This window comes from Haematobia irritans, chromosome 1, assembly GCF_050003625.1.
Source record: "Haematobia irritans isolate KBUSLIRL chromosome 1, ASM5000362v1, whole genome shotgun sequence".
NCBI lineage: Eukaryota > Metazoa > Arthropoda > Insecta > Diptera > Muscidae > Haematobia > Haematobia irritans.
The window spans coordinates 57,894,033-57,912,062 of NC_134397.1; the positions used below are offsets into that span (position 1 = coordinate 57,894,033).

The 18,030-nt window shown below is 27.0% G+C and overlaps 1 protein-coding gene across 3 annotated transcripts in view; it reads right to left on the bottom strand.

Moving 5' to 3' along the window:
* Positions 1 to 18,030, bottom strand: part of Npl4 (nuclear protein localization 4) — a 67,425-nt gene that overhangs the window by 24,766 nt on the left and 24,629 nt on the right. For all 3 annotated transcript variants that reach the window (XM_075290470.1, XM_075290469.1, XM_075290468.1), the window contains exons 5-7: positions 17,151 to 17,679; positions 16,885 to 17,083; positions 16,637 to 16,797 (exon numbers count right to left, since the gene is read on the bottom strand). In XM_075290470.1, the coding sequence (XP_075146585.1) occupies positions 16,637 to 16,797; positions 16,885 to 17,083; positions 17,151 to 17,679 (889 nt within the window). The remainder of the gene's footprint in view (positions 1 to 16,636; positions 16,798 to 16,884; positions 17,084 to 17,150; positions 17,680 to 18,030) is intronic.

Below are 18,030 nucleotides of genomic sequence, written 5' to 3' on the forward strand. Positions count from 1 at the left end.
TAACTATAGAAACCTCATGTAGGAAAAAATTTCATCTGATCCGATTGAAATTTGGCCCTCTAATTAGCATGTGAAAATTGATTCACATCGGTTCATAATTATTTATAGACTCCCCTATTTATAGAGCGATCAAGTATTCTGCTTGTTTTGGGCTCTAACTTCTTTTTTCCATCGTCCCCCTTTTTATTCCAGGAACTCTGTATCTCTAACGAATTCCTTGTTTCCAAACTGGTACAGGTCCCAAATCACCTCTTCACTCATATGATTAACTCTTTGCCTAGTAAAGGGAGGCCAATTGTGTTCCAAGATCTCATCATCCTCAAAACATGCCCTATATCCAACATCTTCTGCTGCCCCTATTTGGCACAGATGTGCTCTCAATTCTGGGTCATTATTCCCATGGTCTTCCTGCCTGTTATTCTATTTTTCTTCTTTCTTCCCCAACTAAGCTGTACTTCAATTTTTTTATAGAAATACAATTTTCACAAAATTTTCTATAGAAACAATATTTTTGGCAAAATCTTCTATAGAAACAAATTTTCTATATAATAAAATTTCCCTATAAATTACATTTGGAAAAATTTTCTATATAAATAAAATTTTGACAAAACTATGATCAAAAACTTCAAAATAAATATTTTTAAATTTCGTAGATTTTTAGAAAATTTCTTCAATTTTTGCTACATTATATTTGGAACGAGAGACAACCGTGTATTTGTATGCATGCAATTTTAAGTACTGAAAGTGTTTCCTTGGGGTCTGGCAGCATCCTTAAAATGACTGTAATTTTGGCAAAATTTCCTATATTTAAATTCTTGCAAAATTTAAAAATATTTGTTTTAAAGTTTTTGATCATAGTTTTCTAAAAATTGTATTTCTAATTTTTAGAAAACTATGATCAAAAACTTCAAAATAAATATTTTTAAATTTGGTAATTTGGAGTTGGATTTTTGGTAAAATTTTCTTCAATTTTTGTAGATTAGGATTATTTGACTTCACACAAAAAAATTTTTTTCTGGTTCAATCACGAAATTAATTGATCCAATTAATTTTTTAATTGAAACGTCTTCAATCACAGAAATTATAGTATCAATTAAAAAATTAATTGAAAGTTAATTAAAAAGTTAATTGATCCAATTAAAAAATTAATTGATACTATTATTTTTGTGAATGATTTTTGTTTCAATTAAAATATTTGTTGAATTAATTACGTTTTTAATTGAATATTTTTTATAACTCAATTAAAATTTTAATTGGAAAAATTTTCGTGAAATTTTTTTCTGTGTTGTCTGTTATTTGACTTGAGTGGCAACCGTTACCGTATGGTCTGCTATTGTCTTCATTGACCTCCGGCAATCTGTGAAGATGTCCACGTCTAGGGGTCTCGTGCTAGCACATTCTGCCTGCAGGATTGTGCTGTGATCCGGTATTCGGAATAGGATATCGGTCTGGTTCCCCACGCCCAATTCTATCCTCTCACTCATCTTCGATTCATCGGTGTAGAAGTTACTTTCACTGGTATCTGTTCTGAAACCATCCTGGCGTTAGAATGTCACTCTCGGCAGCTATGGCAGCCTCAGGTATACACAGAAAAAAATTCACAAAATTTTTCCAATTAAAGTTTTAATTAAGTTTTAAAAAATATTCAATTAACAATTTAATTGATTCAACAAATTTTAGCCGCTAAAATCGCCATTTTTTCACGATTACTTTTCTTTAATAATCCATTTTATGGAATACAAACTTTGTGGAAATTTGCTTTGGGCTATTCCCCATCAAGTCATAATAAAATTTGCAACAAAGATGTATAATTTGATGTCTTTCTTTAGTGAATTAGTTTTCACTTTAGCGGCTAAACTCGAACTTAGTACTCACCTTAAAACAAAATTTCATACCCCCGAGGTGACCAACTTTAAAGGTCTACAGGTCAACCCGTCAATGCACTAGGGACTAGGGACAAACCTAGAGAAAAACACCTCAGCCTTCTCACAAAGAAAAAATTATGTTCACATCTTTATCCGTTCCAAAGTTACAGAATTATTAAAAAAAAAAAAAACAAACAAGTAAAGAAAGTCTAAAGTCGGGCGGGGCCGACTATATTATACCCTAAACCACCATTACTGAATTAGTAATCGTAAGCATTTGTGGGGTAACATTGATATAGGTCTGGGAGTTAAACCGCAGTTGCATATTTAAGAAAATTAAGGGGTACATGTTTATGGGTGCTTTGTCTCAATCTGACTATAGCTCATAGTCAGTGTTGCCAGGAAAAATGTTCGGTTTACCCTACAATGACAAAAAAAGTTCCCTACTTTCCCATACATTCCCAAACAATTTTCCCTACAATATTTTTCGTTAAATTTAAACAAATTTTACAAAATAAAAATGGTTCTAAGTACTTTATTACCTTAAAACATGAAAATGCAACGTATATAACCTAGAAAATAAATTTGTATTACCACCACGGTTGCCACAGTTGGTAGAATTCTACCAAAAATATAATTTTATTTGTTAAATCCTATAGAAATAAAATTTTGAGAAAAAATTCCATAGAAATAAGATTTTGAGAAAATTTTTTATATAAATAATATTTTGAAAAAAATTTCTATAGCAATAAATGTTGACAAAATTTTCTATAGCAATAAATGTTGACAAAATTTTCTACAGGAATAAAGTTTTGACAAAAATTTCTATAGAAATATTTGTTTGGTAGATTTGTGGTAATCTTCAAATTTTGTTAGATTTTTTTTTGGCACGAGTGGTAACTGTTGTTACCACAATTTGTGCGTATAAATACGATCGCCTAGTACATCAAAATTTGAAATTTGAGTATCATTGGTTAATAAATAAGAGTATTATGGCCAAATTTGGGAAAATCGAGCGATGCATATATATGGAAGGTATATGTAAATCTGAACCAATTTGCATAATATTTTGCGGGTTTGATTAATACCACAAAAGGTTACCTTGTGCAAAAATTGAGTAAGATCAGTTAAGAAATGAGGCCTCTATGGTCAAACAAAAGGTTATTAGGGGTAAATTTTTCAAAAGCGGGCAATACATATATGGGAGCTATATCTACATCTGAAACGATTTCGATGAGATTTTGCACATACCGTTAGTACTATAGAGGGCTGGATCTAGACTACTTTGAGTAAGATCGGATAATAAATAAGGGTTCTATGGCCAAATTTGGGAAAATCGGGCTATATATATATATATATATATATATATATATATGGGAGCTATATCTCAATCTGAACCGATTTCGATAAAATTTTGCACATACCGTTAGTACTATAGAGGACTGGATCTAGACAACTTTGAGTAAGATCGGATGATAAATAAGGGTTTTATGGCGAAATTTAGAAAAATCTGGCGGTACATATATATGGGAGCTATATCTCAATCTGAACCGATTTCGATGACATAGTGCTATAGAGGATTACATTTAGCGAACTTTGAGTAAGATCGGTTGACAAATAAGAGTTTTATGAACTAATTTGGCAAAATCGGGCAATACATATATATGGGAGCTATATCTAAATCTGAGCCGATTTCGATGAAATTTCGCAGACTTAAAGGGTGATGCAGAAGATTATTTTGCGATAAATTTGACGACGATCGGTTAGTAAAAACGTGCAACGTGACCCCATTTGTCGAAATCGGCCGATACATATATATGGGAGCTATATCTAAATTTGATCCGATTTCTTCCAAATTCAATAGCGTTCGTCCTTGCGCCCAAGAAACTCCCTGTACCAAATTTAATCAAAATCGGTTAATAATTGCGACCGGAATCCTGTGAACAACAAATACATGGACAGACGGACGGACGGACACCAAGCGCTAGATCGACTCAGGAGGTGATTCTGAGTCGATCGGTATATATTTTATGGGGTCTAAAATCAATATTTCTGGTAGGCACATTTTTTGGCAGATCAAACTTATTATACCCTGACCACTATGTGGTTTAGGGTATAAAAAAAGCGATTTGGAACCACTGTGCGACGTTTTTTCATGTGTTGTCAAAATAAGATTAAAAACTATAACCTATCCTAGGCCCTTACATCAAATTTTCTAGCCTTTACGCCATGAGTTTTAGTTTTCTGAAGAATTTTCTATATACCATCCATGATGGAGGATACCTCAGATTACATATTATATTGGTACAAAAATAGACTTACGGTCGAAGAGAGCTTTCAACTAACAGGCTGCCCCTTAACCAAACCTTATATTATCTAAACAGAACAGAAAAAATATATAACCAAAATGTTTCCAATTAAAATTTTCATGAAGATTATCTTATATATATGTGGGCATTACATTGCATTTTGAAGATTTCAAATCATTTATAAAGAAATTTGATTTAGACATTTATAAAACATTGTATATGTGAAATAAAACAAAATGAAATATCAAAATATTTAAAATTTAAATAAACACAAAAAAAATATATATATATTTAGGGACAACATTTTTAATTAGGCTAATCTCTACGAAAATGAATTGGTTCATCTTACTTTATGAAAAAAAAAAATATTAAAGAAAAATGAAAATTATTAGCTCAAATAAACAAATCAAATGGAAATAATTTCACATTTGATTTTACAAAGATACCTGTTGTATAGACCATACCATGGCCACTGTAAAAAACGACACATGGTAGAAGAAGAATAAATAAATATTATATTGCATTTCAATGAACAAAAACAAAAAAATACTAAGAAAAACTATCGAATTAGTTTTTTACTTCTTTTTAGTATATAAGTTTTGAAATGAATATTGTAGTCCAACGTTCAATCTAAAAAAAAGGAAATTACGAAAAAAATAAACATATTTCTTGGATGTTTATATATATTCGATAACGATAATATTGTCTAGATAAAAAAAAATTAAATGACGAAGAAATTGGTATTATTAAGCTCAATTATATAATAAAAAAAAACAACAACAAATATTTAACCCCAAATTGTGTGTCTAAATATTATTAATATAAAAAAAAAAATATTAAAATAATACTTAGGTCATTTTATGGATGTTATTTCAATGAAAACGTTTATGTGTGACAATTTGTATATTAAATATTCTAGGTTTGAAGAAAACTTATAGTTTTAATGAAAAAAAAAAATTGAAAATAACAAAGCTATTCGAATTGTCTGTGTATTAAAATTGAGTCGAATTTGAAGCCGAGAGAATAATATTTCTAAATCAATCCGCTATATTTCTGATAAAATCTAAATTAAATATAATTTTCCTTAGTACTCGCAAAGAAAAAATAATTTTCCTCTATAATGAAATTTTAAACAAACGAACTTCCCCTTTTGTTATAAAGTATTTTTTTCAAGAGCCAACTCTGTGCTCATTCTTACACAGAAAAAAATTTCACCAAAAATTTTCCAATTAAAATTTTAATTGAGTTTTAAAAAATATTCAATTAAAAACTTATTTGATTCAACAAATCTTTTAATTGATACAAAAATCAATCACAAAAATTAATAGTATCAATTAATTTTTTAATTGGATCACTTAATTTTTTAATTGACCTTCAATTAATTTTTTAATTGATACTATCATTTTTGTGATTGAAGACATTTCAATTAAGAAATTAATTGGATCAATTAATTTCGTGATTGAATCACAATTTTTTTTTGTGTGTAGCTGACCCAATTAATTAACACCAGCATTGAAAGCCACCATTAAGGAATCAAAAATGAATATTCTTCATAGGGAAAGTATGTCCTCAAAATAATTACTCGTAAATGAATACGGGGAAATCAATCAAAAAAATAATTATTTAAAAAAGAGTTATTGAGGCAAATCATATACAGAAATAAATATCACCAACATATTTCCAATTAAAAAGTTGATTGAATCTGAAAACTTTATCAATTAAAAAAATTTTTTTTTCAATTAAAAAAATTTTTAAATCAAACTAAAAGTTGAAAATTTTTATTTAAACAATTAATTAATTGAACATTAAGTCGGTTAAGATAGTGATTGAAAATAGTTACGTTTTTAATTAAAATATTAATTGAGGTTTGTAGTCAACATCAATTAAATATTTAATTAACAGGTTGGCTGATAAGTCCCCGGTCTGACACATAGATGGCGTATTATTTTTATATAGTACCAACTAGAGGTCTGCATCGAATAACTTTTCAATACATGTATGCAATTCGCTGTCGAATATAGTACATACACTGTCTTTCTCTCAGAGCGCAAGTAGTGAAGTGAAGAGAACACTTGCTTATCAAATACCACCAAGTACTTATCCGAAACAATATGTGTTCCGAAAAAAAGGAACAATAAAAATGTAAGTACTTGAGAAAAAGTACAACATGGATTCTCTTCACTTCACGTGGTACCACAAGTATTGCTCAGTTATGTGCGAAGCAAAACTTTCCATTATTATTAATCATAGATATGTATGTATGTCACATATTTCATATATTTATGTATGTCACACACTTACCTTAACGTTTGCCGTTCTTTATATCAATCCGAAAACATATATTATGGAGAGTAAATGTTTTCTTGTATTTCTGAAACTGCACGTGGTACATGGAGTACTCTATGAAGTTTTGCTCTCGCAACATACTCGACGTGATCACTCTGAGTACACTTCAATAAGAGAGAAAGAGGAATATGTGTTTGTTGGTAGTGAAGACATCAGAGTAGCAACAAGAAGTTACTCGTGGCTTTTGGTGCTCATTAAAATGTGTACCAATTGCTTTGCGACTCTCTCAAATATATGTACTCATTTAGCAAGTACACGTGTACTCTGCATTAACAAATGGAATTGTGCAGACCTCTAGTACCAACCTTCAAATGATTCGTGTCAAAATTTGACGTCTGTAAGTCAATTAGTTTGTGAGATAGAGCGTCTTTAGTGAAGCAACTTTTGTTATTGTGAAAAAAAATGGAAAAAAAGGAATTTCGTGTTTTGATAAAATACTGTTTTCTGAAGGGAAAAATACGGTGGAAGCAAAAACTTGGCTTGATAATGAGTTTCCGGACTCTGCCCCAGGGAAATCAACAATAACATAATTGATTGACATGCAAAATTCAAGCGTGGTGAAATGAGTACGGAGGACGGTGAACGCAGTGGACGCCCGAAAGAGGTGCACAGAAAAAAAATTTCACGAAAAATTTTCCAATTAAAATTTTAATTGAGTTTTAAAAAATATTCAATTAAAAATTTAATTGAATCAACAAATTTTTTAATTGAAACAAAAATCAATCACAATTAATAGTATCAATTAATTTTTTAATTGGATCAATTAATTTTTAATAGACCTTCAATTAATTTTTTTAATTGATACTATCATTTCTATGATTGAAGACATTTCAATTAAAAAATTAATTGGATCAATTAATTTCGTGATTGAATCAGAAAAAAATTTTTTTTTGTGTGGTTACCGACGAAAACATCAAAAAAATCCACAAAATGATTTTGAATGACCGTAAAATGAAGTTGATCGAGATAGCAGAGGCCTTAAAGATATCAAAGGAACGTGTTGGTCATATCATTCATCAATATTTGGATATGCGGAAGCTCTGTGCAAAATGGGTGCCGCGCGAGCTCACATTTGACCAAAAACAACAACGTGTTGATGATTCTGAGCGGTGTTTGCAGCTGTTAACTCGTAATATACCCGAGTTTTTCCGTCGATATGTGACAATGGATGAAACATGGATCCATCACTATACTCCTGAGTCCAATCGACAGTCGGCTGAGTGGACAGCGACCGGTGAACCGTCTCCGAAACGTGGAAAGACTAAAAAGTCCGCTGGCAAAGTAATGGCCTCTGTTTTTTGGGATGCACATGGAATAATTTTTATCGATTATCTTGAGAAGGGAAAAACCATCAACTATTATTTGGCGTTATTGGAGCGTTTGAAGGGCGAAATCGCGGCAAAACGGCCCCATATGAAGAAGAAAAAATTGTTGTTCCACCAAGACAACGCACCGTGCAACAAGTCATTGAGAACGATGGCAAAAATTCATGAATTGGGCTTCGAATTGCTTCACCACCCACCATATTCTCCAGATCTGGCCCCCAGCGACTTTTTCTTGTTGTCAGACCTCAAAAGGATGCTCGCAGGGAAAAAATTTGGCTGCAATGAAAAGGTGATCGCCGAAACTGAGGCCTATTTTGAGGCAAAACCGAAGGAGTACTACCAAAATGGTATCACAAAATTGGAAGGTCGTTAAAATCGTTGTATCGCTCTTGAAGGAAACTATGTTGAATAATAAAAACGAATTTTGACAAAAAAAATGTGTTTTTCTTTGTAAGACCGGGGACTTATCAGCCGACCTGTTAATTGAAATTTGATGAAATCAATTAATTTTTTAATCAAGTGTTTTGTATGTCCAATTAAAACTTTGATTGATACTATCCTTTTTGTGTTTGAAGACATTTCAATTAAAAATTTAATTGGAACAATTAATTTCGTAATTTTTTTTGTGTGAACTCAGCCAGTTACAATAAATTATGGATTTTTTTTTGATTTTTAATGAAAAATGTATTTAAAACAATAAATTTTTAAATCAAATTAAAAACACACAGTCGTAAAGTAACACAGTTAAAAAAAAAAAAAAAACAATTGAATATAGTTACGTTTTTAATTAAAGAAATATTGAGTTTTCCAATCAACATCAGTTAAATATTTAATTGTATCAATTAAAAAAAAAAAAAAAATAATAATAATGGAAATTTGCTAATAAGATCAATTAATTTTTTAATCAAGTATTTTTCATGCCCACACAGAAAAAAATTTCACGAAATATTTTCCAATTTAAATTTCAATTGAGTTTTAAAAAATATTCAATTAAAAATTTAAATGATTCAACAAAATTTTTAACTGAAACAAATATTAATAGTATCAATTTTTTAATTGGATCAATTAATTTTTAATTGATACTATCATTTCTGTGATTGAAGACATTTAAATTTAAAAATTAATTGGATCAATCAGAAAATTTGTTTTTTGTGTGCATTTAAAAGTTTGAGTGATACTATCATGAATTTAATTACTCCAATTAATTGTTAATTGAAATTTAGATTTAAGATAAAAAGGCTACAAATATACACAGAAAAAAATATCACCAAAATATTCCCAATTAAAAGTTGATTGAAGTTGAAAACTTTTTCAATTAAAAAAAAATTAATTGATACTATTAACCTTTTAATCAAACTAGAAACATTAAGTCAATTAAGTTAATGATTGAGAGTTTTTAAATTTTCAATTAAAAATTTAATTAATACAATTAACTTTTTAATCCAACTCAAAAGAGTATGACAGTTAAAAAATTATGGATGTATATTTTTCTTTTTAAATTCTTAAAATTTAAAATTGTTTTGAAATTATGAATTTTGGAATAAAACTAAAAAGGATGAAAAATAGTTATAGAAAGTGATTGAAATATAGTATAGCGATTAAAAATAGTTTCGTTTTTAATTGAAAAATTAATTGAATTTTGCAATCAACGTCAATTAAAAAATTAATTGAATCAATTAAAAAATTAATTGAAATGTCCTAATGAAATAAATTAATTTTTAATCAAGTATTATTTTGGATGCTCAATTAAAACTGTGATTGATACTATCATTTTCGTGATTGAAGACATTTCAATTAAAAAATTAATTGGATCAATTAAAAAATTAATTGGATCAATTAATTTTGTGATTGAATTTAATAAAAATATTTTTTGTGTGTAGCCTAATAATTATTTTGAGGATTTAGCATCGTTGGTTTAAAGTTTTTTTGAGAATACAGTTTTTACTTTGGAGTAGTCGTTATAAATTGGATTTTTAAATTGGCATTTGTTTGTAAGTGAATAGATTTATTATAAAATTTACAATTTTAAAGAAATAATGAACTATTTTATGAGAATTACGAATTTAGTAATTCGTTCATAATCCATTTCGTAGTTGTTAATTGAACTACGTACGTCAACAATTTTTGGAGTAAAGAAAACTTTTTCCAAACCTAACAATTCCATGAACTAAAATAAAGTTAAATTGGCTTTAGTGAAATAGAGGGTTCACTTTTTTGTAAGTGTATCGTAATGTAATGTTATTGATCCTAGATTAAAAGCCAGATAGGTCGCTAAAAAATGTTTTTATTTTAAAGAAGCTGGCGAGTTGACTTGAAATCAATACCAAAATCCTTAAGGGAAAGACAACATCTTTGGATCCAAGTAATTTTTTTTGAGTGTAAGTCACCTGTTGCCAATCTCGCATTACTAATTTGTACCTCTTAATAGAAAGCCCGATACTAACTAACCCTTTGGACATATTGAAATTTCTTAATCTTTCCTGGAGCTATATACATGAGTCGGTTTCATTCTATAGTTTGAAGCAAAATAAAAAGATCATTTATTAAAACTATTGTAGAACGTCTTTACTTTTATCACATATCAAAAAAAAAAATCACGAAAGTATATTACGGTAAAGACAATTTATAATTTCCACACTTGGTCAAATCGAATTAAAATATCCCTAAATTTGAATCGATTGAAGATAAAAGAAAAAAAGATTAAATAAGTTGTTTCGAATAAACTGCCACCAATACAACAAAAAATATAATAATATTAATAATAAAAAACAAAATAAAAATCGCCAAAAATTGTTTCATTTTAATGCATACACTTCTATGCAATCCAGAATTATAGGCAATCTATTGCAAATGTTCAAATGTACTATATATGTTCTATATGTTGATGTCAAACATCAAAATATACAAAAAAAAAATATTTATGTAAACATATAAATAAAAGAAAATATTATCCACCTATAATGTTATATAGATGTATATTAAACGAACAAAAATATTCTCTATACATATATATCTCGATTAATATAAAACTAAATAAAAATCTTGTTAAGAATTATTTAAGGCAAAAAATAAATAAATACATTTCTAGTTCATAAATATGGCTGTAGTTCATAAGAACTCTATATATATATAACGCATATATAATTAAAGATATATAAGATCACGATTTAGAAATTTCTTAATGCTTTCGATTTATCTAAAATTGTGTTCGATTTTAATTGAAATTATCTATAAGATAAACTATATATGTGTGTAAAATATTTGGAATATACATATATCGAGGTCGTATTGTATATAATATAAACTGAACAAAATCAATTGATTCCATTCACAAAGAAAAGTTACTCCATATGAGGTTGTCTATATGTGTATGGTAAAGTTAACATCCTAGAAGATTTGAGTTATGTGGAGTATTTGTCAATAAAAGCTTGAGTTTGTTTTTTGTCGAAAAAAAGCACGGTTGCTGCTCGAGCCAGAAATAATCTACCAAAATTGGGAGAAAAAAATTTTAACATTTTATTTCTATAGAAAATTTTGTCAAAATTTTATTTCTGTAGAAATTTTTTTCAAAATTTTATTTCTATAGAAATTTTTGTCAAAATTTTATTTCTATAGAAAATTTTGTCAAAATTTTATTTCTACAGAAAATTTTGTCAAAATTTTACATCTACAGAAAATTTTGTCAAAATTTTATTTCTATGGAAAATTTTGTCAAAATTTTATTTCCATAGCAAACTATGTCAAAATGTTATTTCTATCGAAAATTTTGTCAAAAATTTTATTTCTATAGAAAATTTTGTCAAAATTTTATTTCCATAGAAAATGTTGTCAAAATTTTATTTCTATAGAAATTTTTGTCAAAATTTTATTTCTTTAGAAAATTTTGTCAAAATTTTATTTCTATAGAAAATTTTGTTAAACTTTATTTCTAAACAAAATTCTGTCAAAATTATATTTCTATAGAATATTGTGTCAAAATTTTATTTTTATAGAAAATTTTGTCAAACTGTTATCTCTATAGACAATTTTGTCAAAATTTTATTTCTTTAAAAAATTTGGTCAATATTTTATTTCTTTAGAAAATTTTGTCAAAATTATATTTCTTTAGAAAATTTTGTCAAAATTTTATTTCTATAGAAAATTTTGTCAAAAATTTTTTTGTCAAAATTTTATTTCTATAGAAAATTTTGTCAAAATTTTATTTCTATAGAAATTTTTGTCAAAATTTTATTTCTTTAGAAAATTTTGTCAAAATTTTATTTCTATAGAAAATTTTGTTAAACTTTATTTCTATACAAAATTCTGTCAAAATTATATTTCTATAGAATATTGTGTCAAAATTTTATTTTTATAGAAAATTTTGTCAAAATGTTATCTCTATAGAAAATTTTGTCAAAATTTTATTTCTTTAAAAAATTTGGTCAATATTTTATTTCTTTAGAAAATTTTGTCAAAATTATATTTCTTTAGAAAATTTTGTCAAAATTTTATTTCTATAGAAAATTTTGTCAAAATTTTATTTCTATAGACAATTTTGTCAAAATTTTATTTCTATAGAAAATTTTGTCAAAATTTTATTTCTATAGAAAATCTTGTCAAAATTTTGTGAAAATTTTATTTCTATAGAAAATTTTGTCAAAATTTAATTTCTATAGAAAATTTTGTCAAAATTTTATTTCTATAGAAAATTTTGTCAAAATTTTATTTCTATAGAAAATTTTGTCAAAATTCTATTTCTATATAAAATTTTGTCAAAATTTTATTTCTATAGAAAATTTTGTCAAAATTTTATTTCTACAGAAAATTTTGTCAAAATTTTATTTCTATAGAAAACTTTGTCAAAATTTTATTTCTATAGAAAATTTTATCAAAATTTTATTTCTATAGAAAATTTTGTCAAAATTATATTTCTATAGAATATTGTGTCAAAATTTTATTTCTATAGAAACTTTTGTCAAAATTTTATTTCTTTAAAAAATTTGGTCAAATTTTTTATTTCTTTAGAAAATTTTGTCAAAATTTTATTTCTTTAGAAAATTTTGTTAAAACTTTAATTCTATAGAAAATTTTGTCAAAATTTTATTTCTATAGAAAATTTTGTCAAAATTTTATTTATGTAGACAATTCTGTCAAAATTATATTTCTATAGAAAATTTTGTCAAAATGTTATTTCTATAGAAAATTTTGTCAAAATTTTATTTTTATAGAAAATTTTGTCAAAATTTTATTTCAATAGAAAATTTTGTCAAAATTTTATTTCTATAGAAAATTTTGTCAAAATTTTATTTCTATAGAAAATTTTGTCAAAATTTTATTTCTATAGAAAATTTTGTCAAAATTTTATTTCTATAGAAATTTTTTTCAAAATTTTATTTCTATAGAAAATTTTGTCAAAATTTTATTTCTGTAGAAAAATTTGTAAAAATTTTATTTCTATAGAAAATTTGGTCAAAATTTTATCAAAATTTTATTTGTATGGAAAATTTTGTCAAAATTTTATTTCTATAGCAAATTATGTCAAAATTTTATTTCTATAGAAAATTTGAAGTACCTCTTAGTTGGAGAGGAATATATATAGAAAATTTTGTCAAAATTTTATTTCTGTAACCAAACCATTTTTGGGTAGAATTCTACCAATTGTGGCAACCGTGATATGGAGACGATTTAATACGTATAGAAAATATATTCATAAAAATTATTATTGTATGTTTTATGTACATAGCTGGTAGACAGATGTGAAATCGAAAGAAATTTTGTTTTATATGGTATTTTGCAAATTATTTGCTAATGCCATCAACGCTCTCAACTACGTGGTTTACGACCCTCACTGCAGTCGGTTCTTCGTACCGGGGTCGACACAAGGACCACGTCCTTGTCCAAGGACTGCAACCTCCCCATGGGAAATCAAGGGCTACAACATATATATTTTATATATGATTTTTATTATGATTTTGCAAATTTTATTATGATTTTGCAAATTATATAAACGACAACAACATTCAACGTAACTCGATTCTGAAGATAAAACTTCAAAATAATTAAGTGCAATACAATTAAAAAAACAAACTAAGATCAAATTCGAAATGTTCACATTTCATCCATTTTCAACAAACTACATACATTTCAGCAGACAATTTGTTTTATATTTTGTCTTTATATTCAAAATACTGTTTAGTTTTCGCTCAGGTTTTTATTTATCAAAAAACAAAAAATCAATCTTTGGTTCGTTTGCCGAATTGATAGAGCAATACAATGTCAACCCAACCGAACTAGTGCTAATAAGAATGTTGTCACACTAGATCATTACTTGACTTAATTTGTCTATAGAAATAAAAAAAAATGTATATAAAAATAATATTTTGACAAAATTTTCTAAAGAAATAAAATGTTGACAAAATTTTCTACAGAAATAAAATTTTGGCAAAATTTTCTATAGAAATAAAATTTTGACAAAATTTTCTATAGAAATAAAATTTTGCAAAAATGAAATAAAATTTTGACAAAATTTTCTATAGAAATAAAATTTTGACAAAATTTTCTATGGAAATAAAATTTTGACAAAATTTTCTATAGAAATAAAATTTTAACAAACTTTTCTATAGAAATAAAATTTTGACAAAATTTTCTATAGAAATAAAATTTTCTATAGAAATAAAATTTTAAAAAATTTTCTATAGAAATATAATTCTGCAAAAATGATATAAAATTTTGACAAAATTTTCTATAGAAATAAAACTTTGACAAAATTTTTTACAGAAAAAAAATTTTGAAAAAAAAATCTATAAAAATAAAATTTGCAAAAATTTTCTATAGAAATAAAACTTTGACAAAATTTTTTACAGAAAAAAAATTTTGAAAAAAAAATCTATAAAAATAAAATTTGCAAAAATTTTCTATAGAAATAAAATTTTGCAAAAATTGTCTAGAGAAATAAACTTTTGATAAAAATACCTATAGAAATAAAACCTTGACAAAATTTTCTAAAGAAATAAAATTTTGCAAAAATTTTCCATAGAAATAAAATTTTGCAAAAATTTTCTACAGAAATAAAATTTTGCAAAAATTTTCTACAGAAATAAAATTTTGCAAAAATTTTCTATATAAATAAAATTTTGCAAAAATTTTCTGTAGAAAAAAAATTTTGCAAAAATTTTCTATAGAAATAAAATTTTGCAAAAACAAAACAAATTTTGCAAAAATTTTCTATAGAAATAAAATTTTGACAAAATTTTCTATAGAAATAAAATTTTGCAAAAATTTTCTATATAAATAAAATTTTCTATAGAAATAAAATTTTGCAAAAATTTTCTATAGAAACAAATATTGAAAAAATTTTCTATAGAAATAAACTTTTGCAAAAATTTCCTATAGAAATAAAATGTTGGCAAAATTTTCTATAAAAATAAAATTTTGAAAAAATTTTCTATAGAAATAAAACTTTGACAAAATTTTCTATAGAAATAAAATATTTACAAAATTTTCTATAGAAATAAAATTTTGACAAAATTTTCTTAGAAATAAAATTTTGCAAAAATTAAGATTCTGACAAAATTTTCTTAGGAATAAAATGTTGACAAAATTTTCTATAGAAATAAAATGTTGACACAATTTTCTATCGAAATAAAATGTTGATAAAATTTTCTAAAATAAAATTTTGACAAAATTTTCTGTAGAAATAAAATTTTGACAAAATTTTCTATCTGTTGCTTAATCTACCCTTGTAGTTTAGCCAACGCATGGTGTTAAGATGAAATTCTAATCTGAATGCAATAAATCAAATGAACTATCATTCGAATAAATCAATCAGCTGCCAGATGAGCGGCTTAGCAATTATAGCAATGGTTGGCAATACATATCAGCCACCCGATATGAGCTAAAAATGTTTGGTTTAACTATAGAAATGATTTTTATATTTTGTCAAATACTTGTCCAGTGTAACCATACAAAATAAGAACTTTTACTAACGAAAGTAAATATAAAAAATACCTAAATTTCATAAGTAATACAAAACCCATAAATAAATAAAAAAAAAAAAAAAACAAATTAATAAAAATATTCGTAAAACTCCATACTTGTCGTCTAACGCTGCATGTTGAAAACATATTTTGATGAAACTATCTATTTATGTAGTATTATTCGTTTATCCTTTATAGATTTTAGTTAGTCTATAACATCTTCGATCCTTCCTACTGATTAAAGAAAAAATATATTCTAAGAACACAACGGTACGATGCAACTGTGTAAAACTATTTTTTTTAATCAATCTATAAAATTTATATTTATATCGTTTTTGTTTCAACGTTTTCGAAACAAATGAAATAGCAAAACGAAGAAAGTAGTGGATTATCTAACGTAAGTTTGTGCGAATACACTTATAGAAATATCATTATAGAAATTATAAATGTAAAACTCGTTGTATATGTCTGTGTCTTAACAATAAATGGGCAATTAATGCAAAATTGTATGAGTTTTATTTTGTAAAACAGGACAATGGTCAAGGTAAGCCAATATCATTCTCACAAAAAAAAAAATAAAATAAAAAACAAAACAAAACAAAAAACTCAACTAACCATAAACGGGGAAGAAAAATCTTGTCAAGGGGTTTCAAGTACTTATACTCAGTTACCGAAAGTTCTGAGAAAAAATCTATAGACCGATTTTCAATCGTGTTGCTGTTATCCAAATTCTAAAACCAATTCCACTTCCCATTTCAATTCATTTGGAATAATTCACGATGGCGTAACAATTCTGCTGGAGCACTACATCTCTTTTGAAAATAATTTCCACTTACCTTGTAGTAGACATCTGGAACATATTGTTTATCAGTCGATTCACGTACATAACCCAATTCGGGAGCATCTTTTGTGGGTATTAAGCAATTGTCACGAACCAAGGCCATGCATTGGGCCGATACGGCATAACCCTCCATATGGACCTGTTTGGTGCTATCACCTATTCATTTAGGAAATATACAAAAAAGTGTTAATTAATTCATACATAAATTTATCGGTGGGAATTTATACCAAATTTTTTACTAACCTGTTACACAAACTGTGACAAATTTTGAACCAAATACACCATTGGAAGCGTATTTGCAAGGATTTGGATGACGATTTTGTAACTCTCCCGCCATAATACATTCCTGGGCTGTCAGGAAATGTGTTTCAATGCCACGTAATTGTTTTACCGTACCAGCGGCAGGATCATCCGTAATTAAATCAGTGAAAATCCAGCCCACCTTTGGAAATAAATAATTACATTTAAAAAATGTAATAAATAAAAACATTTCACCAATAATAACCCACCTTTTTCAATCCTAATGCATTAGCCACCTCTTCCACATCTGCAGCACTCTCATCTTCTAATAATCTTATGGAGTCTCTAGTAGACTCTTGCGGTGGCTCATAAATAGCCGCCACCTTAGCTCTAATGCCCAACGGGACATCAGCATTTATTTCATAGGTGCCATAAAGGAAACCCATTCTTTGGTGTCCAGTTGTACGCCAATAATTTAAAAATCTTTCAACAATTGTTGTATTCTCAAACATTACATTATCCACATGACGATAGATTTGACGATTTAAAGTAATAGCCGATGGTTGACATTTCGAACAGATACCCTTGGGCCATGGTGGATGTTCGCGACAACCGGATTTAATACGACAATTGATATCTTCGAATACCATATATTTGCCACGATCAATGCCCGATGTTTGTTTGCGTATGTATGAGTTAAATGATAAATGTTTAATTTTCTGTTCTTTGAGATAATTCTCATTGTAGGGTTCCAGAGGTGAGCAATGGACACAACAGCCATTGGCAGCATGTCGGCATCTGAAAAAGATAGTAAAGGGTGATTCTTTTGAGGTTAGGATTTTCATGCATTAGTATTTGACAGATCACGTGGGATTTCAGACATGGTGTCAAAGAGAAAGATGCTCAGTATGCTTTGACATTTCATCATGAATAGACTTACTAACGAGCCACAACGTCGAATTTTCAGTGAATGGGCCCTAGAAAAGTTGGCAGAAAATCCGCTTTTTTATCGACAAATTTTGTTCAGCGATGAGGCTCATTTCTGGTTGAATGGCTACGTAAATAAGCAAAATTGCCGCATTTGGAGTGAAGAGCAACCAGAAGCCGTTCAAGAACTGCCCATGCATCCCGAAAAATGCACTGTTTGGT